We start from the raw sequence: 8,640 nt of genomic DNA on the forward strand, positions 1-8,640 counted from the left end.
GTGAAGTGATGCAAGAAGGCTTTAACTTCCCCAGAGCCACAGTTCTTAGTGTAGCACACCTCTTATCTGTTGCTCTAGGGAACCAGATACCAGGAAACCATTATGTTAATACAGCAACAACAGCTCTTATTTATTTATTTTTAATTCTGCAAAAAACACATGTGACCTGATGTGATCTTAAGATACAAACAAGCACTTGATGTACTTTAGGCTCTGGGGTACCAAGTGTTCTTGCTTGTCTGGCAGTTAGGCCTACACCAAATTTGTGATCCACTGAGCAAGAGCTGTCTTGTCCATTGTCTGAACTGGAAGTACACTGGAAGTAGTAGTGTATTAATGTTATCTAGGGACATCTTGTTACCATTTTGTAGATTGTCTTTTCACTTTTTTCTTACTTGAATATATTATGTTTTCCTTCCACAATTGTTATTTCATCTGTTTCCCGGACATTCTACTAATTTTGCTTTTCAGAAATATATTTTACCTGTTGCCCAAGGTAGAATTTGCTTTGAAAACTGTTCTTTTTCTGTGGACAGTTTGCAAAGATGTGGAAGAATTAGTTTTATATTCTGCTTCTCACAATTTGCTTTTTTTTTTTTTTTTTGAGACAGGGTTTCACTATACAGTTCAGACTGGCCTTGAACTTACTTTGTAGCTCAGGCTATAGGGATCGTCCTGCCTCAGCCTCCTCAGTGCTGGAATTACAGGCGTGCGCCACCATGCCAGCTCACATTTTGCTTTTGATCAGTTCCACAATATCCTCTCTAGATACACATGGTACAGACTAATGCAGTCATTCTGACTTCTCAAAGCCACTTCCAACCCCGCTCTTTCATTTAATTCCACTTTAGTATTATATGCTTTTTACTATGTTTTGATTTCTTCAGTCATGTGTACCAGATAAAATTTAAAGAAATTTTTTTCTCCACCTTTAATGACAGAGTTTCTTAGTTTTAAGATCAGCTTGCAAGTAATCTATGAAACATTTTTTAAATAGTAGATTCCTTTTCTCTTTGGTAGTTTCATTTTGTTAAGAGTGTAAAGATTATTAGAAATTAAATTCTCAGGATATTTTTTAAAAAGTAATTGTTTTTTAAGAGCGATTACTATATCTCATAGATTTAAATGTGTATGAGAATATGAGGGGTTCTCGGAATTTGCTAAGTAAAATAAGTTTGTGATTTCCCTTCTCCTCTTGTGTCTTCACTGACAATATGCCTTTCCTGTAGTTTTGTATACCTCCATGTAGTTTTTTAAATGAAAACATTTTCTTTATAAACTTTAGTGAGTTAGCGATTTTCTCATGAAAGGTATTTAATTATTTGCAAATTGGAACTTGGAGTCAGGTTCTGGTACCAAGTTAAACTGTGAGTCACTACCATGATTACATAGGACAGGACGGAGATGCAGGGGAGAGCCAAAACTCCATGGAAGCTAGGCTTATGCTGATCAGTGAGTGGCCATCCTAACCTTAACCTTCCTTCTAAGAGGAAGTCACCTTGCCAGCCTCACCTGAACTTTGACCTGGTTCCCAAGTGACAGGGGTTGATCAAAGAAAGGGTTTGTTCTGTGTTACATGTTAAGCACCTTGACTTCTTCCCTATTGTTGAGGTTACCTTGCAGAAATCCAACCTTTCTTTATGTTGACTTAGGTCACTTACATACTAAAAACCTAATATTATCCATGTATCCATTGGTTCTACTTGTCCACATTTGCAGGCATTGACCATTCATGTGAGGTCAAAAGAAGGAAAATTTTCATTGATGACTCTAAAGGGAGTGAGTCTTCTTTTGTGTACATGTAATCAATTTTGACATTCATCAGCACATTACAGCAGACTGGAAACCCCCCTAACCCTGCCATCCCGTATAGTTTTCCTCTTTTCCTATCTGGGAATTAGGGTTTGTAGACCAATCCTAGCTGCCTATACTGCCAAATCTTGAACAAATATATCTCTTGTCACTAAAAAACATACTAATTTAGTACTGCTACATAATGTGTGTATGTGCATGTGTGCATGCACACATGTGTTCTATTTCCTCTTCTTGGGTTATAAAAGTGATTTATATTAATTTTAACAAGTTATGAAATATGAAGAAGAAAAAATCCTTTTATAACCTTCCTTTCTATAGCAGCCTTGGTTACCATTATGAAGAGAGTGCTTACTGTCGTGTTTTTATGCATATTATATTTTATATAATTAAAATCAGGCTAGGTATAGATTTTCGTTTATTTTAAAATATGCACACTTTCTCAGGATATTAATCCTTTTCATATATTAAAAAAATTGACTCAAGCAGGGCAATCAGGTTTTTGAGAGTGTACTGAATTATGAAGTTACAGTTTTATTTTATGCAGTTATTGAAATTTTAGGATACAGCATATGCAAGCACTGCATTTTTTCACTAGTGTAAAACCTGAAAGAGTTAATTTAAACTAGGAGGTATGAGAGACATTGTGAAATGATAGGAAAACACTCAAGGGTAAAGGAGAACTGGGATGTGGGAAAAGAGAAGGGAAAGAAGGAGAAATTTTGTATGTATGTATATACAGGATAGTTAACATAGTTGTTCTACTGTCTTCTATTTCTTTGCTGAAAGAAATTGTCAATGAGTCCTCGATTGATCAATATTGCATGTCTCTATCTGTTTTCATGAGAAACCACTTTGAAGATATCAATATGTAATAGAACAAGCATTGTTAATTTCCTGCCACTTTGTAACTCTGTATTGTCTGTACTGTTCTTTTGCTATTTTGTGAAAGGTTGTTTGTCTGTTAATGTTTTTCTCCTTTTATTTTTAAAATAAAATAAAAAGAAGAAATTTTAGGATACAAATGTACATTACTATGCTGTAAATAATAGAGTAGTAATTAGTCATATGAACTTCCTGTAAATGAAGCAATTAAATATTTGTCTATAAATACATTTGCAAAGCCAACTCATTAAATCATTACTGAATGGTAGCTAAATTTCTGATATTTTGTCCTAGGTATGGAGCAGTATTTATTAACCTTTTGTGGGTCAGCAGCCCTCTGAGAATTCAGTGAAAGCTATGAAACTTCATTGCAGAGAAATGCATCTACAAAGAAACTAATTTTAATGATAATCAGTTATGATATGCTAGGCACTCTGCCAACAGCTTTACATGTGTTATTTAATCCTTACCAGCACACTGTAAGGAATGCTCTTTTATTATCCTAAATTTTGCAATAAAGACATTGAAGCAGAGGGATGTTATTTTATGCAAACCTAGAAAACTAGTAACTTAAAAACAAGGATTTAAATTCTAATTGATACAAACCCCAGAGTTTACCCCCTTGAAATCATTGTGCATGTAATTAATTCCAAAGGCCTGCTTATTGATTCTCAGGTTAGGAACCCCTTATCTGTAGCAATCCAGAAATTTTCATTGGCCATGACAAATATATGTGGTTAATGAATCCTGCTATTTATTTAGTTTATTACACATATTTGTTAATACTTACTGTTTTGACTACATGTTAGATTTTATTAAATGACCTTTGTCCTTAAGGAGTTTACTGACTCTGAAAAAATAAGAATTATATACATGAAGCAGTGAGAACATATATAAATATGAAGTTGAATATTCAGTAATTAGACATTTTCATAATTAATTATTCTCTTCTCCTTATCATACCTGGTGTAATTCATTTTCTTTTGTAATCTGATTTATAAAAGGGTAAATAAAAGGCCACTATATCCTTTGGGAACCTGGAAGATTCAGTGTGTCATAAAAATGAGGTCTATAAAGTAACTCTGAGAACTAACTATGCATATATCCAGCTTCCTGAGTGATTTCATCAGCTTCATCTATTAGTCCCAGGAAAAATTTCCAATAAATAGACCCAAGAATGTGTAGCCAGCTCCAAATCATTGAAACTATATTACAGCATAATTCTGTGGAGTTGAACAGAAATGGGCCAGCAAAACGCCTTCATAGCTGTTGCACATAAGGTTCCTACTATTCCAGAGGACTGATGCAACATAAAATCAAATGATGTAGGATCAATAGGAATAATCTGTCAATCTTAGAATAAACCATCAAATATGGGAAGCATATTAAGTTGGCTGCCTAAAAAGGCTGTCAAAAAGAGTGACTGTAGCTATAATTCAAGAACTTCAGTCTTCTAAAACTTAGGCTGCATACATGATAGAATTAATTTATAAGTAGCATTTGAATTTTCATCTCAAAGCAAATAGAAACTTTTCTATGACTAATCATGGTAATAGTTTATCTCAGTTCATTTATGAGTCTTTTTATTTGAAATGTTTGCAATACAAATATTTTATAGAGTTGTATAATACATTTGTGTTATATTTAAATTAGTTTGATAAATTGCTTTATAATTCATTTCACATAGTATTCTCATAATTCCACAATCTAATCTAATTTGGTAGCATTATTTTCAAAAGTGGGGTAAGGATCTTATGAAAACCTGTTATGTCTAAGAAGCTCCCAGGTAGAGAATATTTTTATACAGAAATTCTATTCATTGTTGACAAATCATCATTTAAATTTATTTAGTAATGGAAAGTAATTTTCCAGGCCTATGCAAATATCTTAATGGATTTTATTTAACTTCAAAAGAAAAGTGATACCAAGCCTATAGTTCTTTAAATTTACCACTGGGGGGAAATGATTTGAAAGAAAAACATTCCTTTTTATATTCACTTTGAATAAATAGGAGTTGTTTTTGAGATAAATACATTGATATTAAATGCCCTTCATACTTTGGCTTCACAGACAAAATTGAAGACATAGTAACTGTCCAACTTTGGAATTTTGTCTGTGTGCATGTATGTGTATGTACAGGGAACATAAGACCTTTTGATTTCATAATAAGCAGGGCTTAGGGACAATAAAACCTGACATTCTTAACTGTTATTAGTATTTGTCCCTGTAGCCCTGTGCAGTTATCTTCTTGTTAATGACTTGAAGCCAAAGTCATAAACTGAGCTTGTACCTAAGGCGCTACTGCAAATTACAAATAGCATTCCTGTGGTCTCTGACCTAAGAGGGAATTAGGGTAGAGGGAAGAGAAGAACAAACTGAGCGAAGAATGAAAATAAAAGTCAAGGATAGAGAGCACACCAGAAGGACAGATATGTATAAATATTCTCTTAACTTTATAGTGAAATTCATTCAGATGGAGAGCTTCATATCTGCAAATGCTCCTTTGCTCAAAAGCCAAAGACTAGATTGGGGCAGCCTCTGCTGCTACTTCTGCTGTGTGTGTGTGTGTGTGTGTGTGTGTTGGCACTCATGAGATAATACAAATAATCAGTGAGGAATAATTAATGATGTGGCAGGGAATATTTTTTGATAAATGCTTGGGGAATGAGGTGACAAGCGTGAAATTAGAAAATTCCTTCAGCGATCTAAAATATAAATAGCTTTCGGAACTGAAAAGAGTTTCACAGCTGAAGATTTTATTGTGTTGAGAGGAAAAACTTTTTTCTCTCCCCCACTCCCTCCTCTTTTGCAAGTTGTTTGTCCATTCACAAAACAAATACTCTGAAGCCCAGCGCAGCTCATGGGAATAAATTTCAGGTCGAATTAGTACAGTTTCCTTGCTGTCAGGATGCTGGAATTAATGGTGTTTTGATGACACGAATTTTGAAGGGCAAACAAAGAAGCTGGAGGGAGAGGGACATGACTCCTTAGAAGCTTGGTCCTCCTCTCCCCCAGCCTCTCTTGTCTTCCCTGTCATCCGTCTGCCAATCTCCCTGTCCATGGTTAGTTAAAGGCGCTTTTTATCCTCTTTTCTTTCCCACAGAGTTTGCCAGATCCGGCCCGGTGCCTGGGTTCCAGGAGGACACGCTGCAGTTGGCCTTCATCGACTTGAGACAAGTAAGTCTTTGTGTTTTTGTTTTTTGTTTTTCTTTTAAGATGTGTGACTGAAGACCATCAGGTCTTAAGGAAAAGGGGAGGGGAGGGGGATTGGCGTTGGCGATTCACACTGAAGACCTAAGGGTTTTTCCCTGTATTTGAGGCCACCTCTTTTATTTAGCTATCTGGGATCCTTAGCTATGGTGGAGTTAAAGGTTTTGTGGGCAGAAGAGAAGGCAGGGGGTGGGAGGAGGTATCCAGGGAGTAGAGGGACTCAAGTGACCCTCAAGTGATGTGACCCATTGTATTGTAGTTGGCTTCTGCAGACACAGCAAAAAGATAACTCGTCAAGCCAATACTAAGCAGGTGCACTGATGCAGAGATTTCTTGCTTGGAGAACTTTTGTTTGCAGATAATGTGGCCAGAAGCACTGCAGAAAAATGAAATATTTTACTTTCTGGATTGTTGGTTTGGTTCATTGACTTTTTTCTGCAGCCTTAAGTCTTCCCATTGCCTCCTTTGCAGAATGTGGTCAGCCCTGAGTGACTAAGTGGTCATTTGGAAGATGATTAGCAAAGACCCTAACCAGTCATGCTAACCTGAAAGGCAACATTATTGAAGTAATGTGATGAAAATTGGTACTTAGGCACAACTCAGCTTGGCAAGCCCAATACATAGAGTCATTCTATAGTGCTGCTTCTTATAGATTGAAATGGATGAGTTGGTAGGCCTCGATGGTTTGGGTATAGTGGAGCAGAAAGGGTGGGGGCCCAAAGAAGGGAGGGAGTTAACTGGGCTCTGTCATCTCTTCACTCTGAAGATGGATGGGGTTGGATAGAAAATGTGAATGAAGTAAGAATCAATGACCGATGCTTCTCTCCTATTAAACAATCTTTTTTGTCTATTTTAAAAGGGGGGCTGGCTTTGTTTCTCCTGCCATAATGATGCAGTGCCTCTTGTTTTCAGAGCTGACATAGTTTGCATTCTGAAAACCTGTAGATGCCCAGGGTATTTCTTAAAGCTGTAGGACCCCTTGTATTGGTAGTCTCCTTACCACTGTGACTCGATTCATGCTGGAATAGCTTTTAACCCATAATGGATGAATCCTGAATCCTGTGGATGGCTGGTGTAATCTGTCATCTGATGACAATTCTGGAAAGCCCTGTGAAGCAGAAAACAAAATTGTGTCTATAGACCCACCAAATTTGAGGATTCAGGCCGCGTCCCAGAAACGTGTGTCAACTTAATATTGGGGGGCCAGAGTGGGAGTTCTCTTACACATAAAAGATTTCCCAGAGTGTTCATAAATGGAGCTATCTCTTCCCATATTTAAGACCTGTGGATTCTACAACTCAACTGATACTCAGGTTTTAACCCTTTGACTGATGTAAGATTGAAAGGTTGAGATTTTGATTTAGGGTTTTGCGGGGTGGTATCTGTTGTATTCTGCCACGCCTCCCCTAGTTTCTTCTTAGAAACTTCTGGGCCAGTTGACTTCTTGGAAAGCAGAATTTGAATTTCATTGAAGAAACATTCACAATAAGAGAGTTTTCCCTTTCTTACTATTCATGAGAAGAAAGGGCTGTGGTTATTCTTTCTAGTTTGTGGTTTGGCTCCTTATGGAAAATGTTAACTAAGGGAGTAAGTTAGAAAGCACAGTCAAAATAAGGTGAATCTGAGCTGAGGATAAATGCTCCAGTGTTTGTTAGCTCTTGGTGAGCAGCAGTGTCGTTTATGCTTAAATTCCTGTTTTTCTGTTACGTTTCTGACTCCAGAGTTTCTTTTGTGATGTTTTTAGTGATAGAAATGAACAGTCCAAATTTTTACTGACAGTGAAAGACTGTGCTTCCTCCCATTGAATCTACCCCTAAAATCTACTTATGTCTGTTATTATTAATATAGTGTCAAGGGAAAATTTTCCAATGTAGGTGATTTGGAAATTTCCTTAGCTTTGGGCTGTATTAACAAGCCTCAGGTAGGTTGAATCACTGTGAGAAAAATGATCCTTTCACGTCCTATCTTTTTGCAGATAATCTTAGTCAATCTTAGAAGTTATTTAAAGTGTGCATTCCTTTAAAAGCAGCTTCTGAACTATAGATGTTGAAACTACAAATAGCATAGGAGTGTGTTTCTAGAGGTGATACCTTGACATCACATGGGACATGATTAAGTAAGTGCCCTTTTGCATGTATTCTTCAAAATCCTGAAATAGACTTTTTGAATTTTGAGGTGGAGACTAATCTTAAAAATTATAAAGTATGTTCTTTGCTTGATGCTTAATCTCTGCACAACCCCAGGACTATGTTTCAATATCATACTTGAGAAAGACTTATTGCCCCAAACCAGCAAGTTCCTCTTAGGACAGTATGATTGCTAGAAAAATATTTTTAAAAATCTGTCTCACTTAACATTGTCTTTTTCAGTCTATATTTTTATTATTGCATCCCTAGTTTGGGGGGATGGTAGACTTTCTACTCCTGATATATAGCACTTCTTATTTGCTAGTAATTGATTCCTTCTTTTTTTTCAGACAGTGTGTCTTTATTTCACATGAGTGCATTAAGTACATCTATTACAACACATGATATATTGAATTATGAAGATTCAAATCACACACAGCCACATCCAGTTGTTATCAAGTGTGCACATTGTTCATGAGTTGTGTCTGTACTCCAGTTGGTCATTCAGCAGTAAGTCTCAAGATCATCTGTTTACATAGGTGTTTTTTTTGTTTGTTTGTTTGTTTGTTGTTGTTTTTTTTTTGGTTTTTCTCCGGTACCGGGAACC

The 8,640-nt window shown here is 36.2% G+C and overlaps 1 protein-coding gene across 5 annotated transcripts in view; it reads left to right on the top strand.

Annotated features, from left to right (window-relative positions):
- Positions 1 to 8,640, top strand: part of Exoc6b (exocyst complex component 6B) — a 530,721-nt gene that overhangs the window by 388,043 nt on the left and 134,038 nt on the right. For all 5 annotated transcript variants that reach the window (XM_005385581.2, XM_005385582.2, XM_005385583.2 and 2 more), the window contains one exon: positions 5,801 to 5,874. In XM_005385581.2, coding sequence (XP_005385638.1) covers positions 5,801 to 5,874 — 74 coding nt within the window. The remainder of the gene's footprint in view (positions 1 to 5,800; positions 5,875 to 8,640) is intronic.

The sequence above is a fragment of the Chinchilla lanigera genome, unplaced genomic scaffold (assembly GCF_000276665.1).
Source record: "Chinchilla lanigera isolate Chin_1 unplaced genomic scaffold, ChiLan1.0 scaffold00023, whole genome shotgun sequence".
In the NCBI taxonomy this organism is placed as follows: Eukaryota; Metazoa; Chordata; class Mammalia; order Rodentia; family Chinchillidae; genus Chinchilla; species Chinchilla lanigera.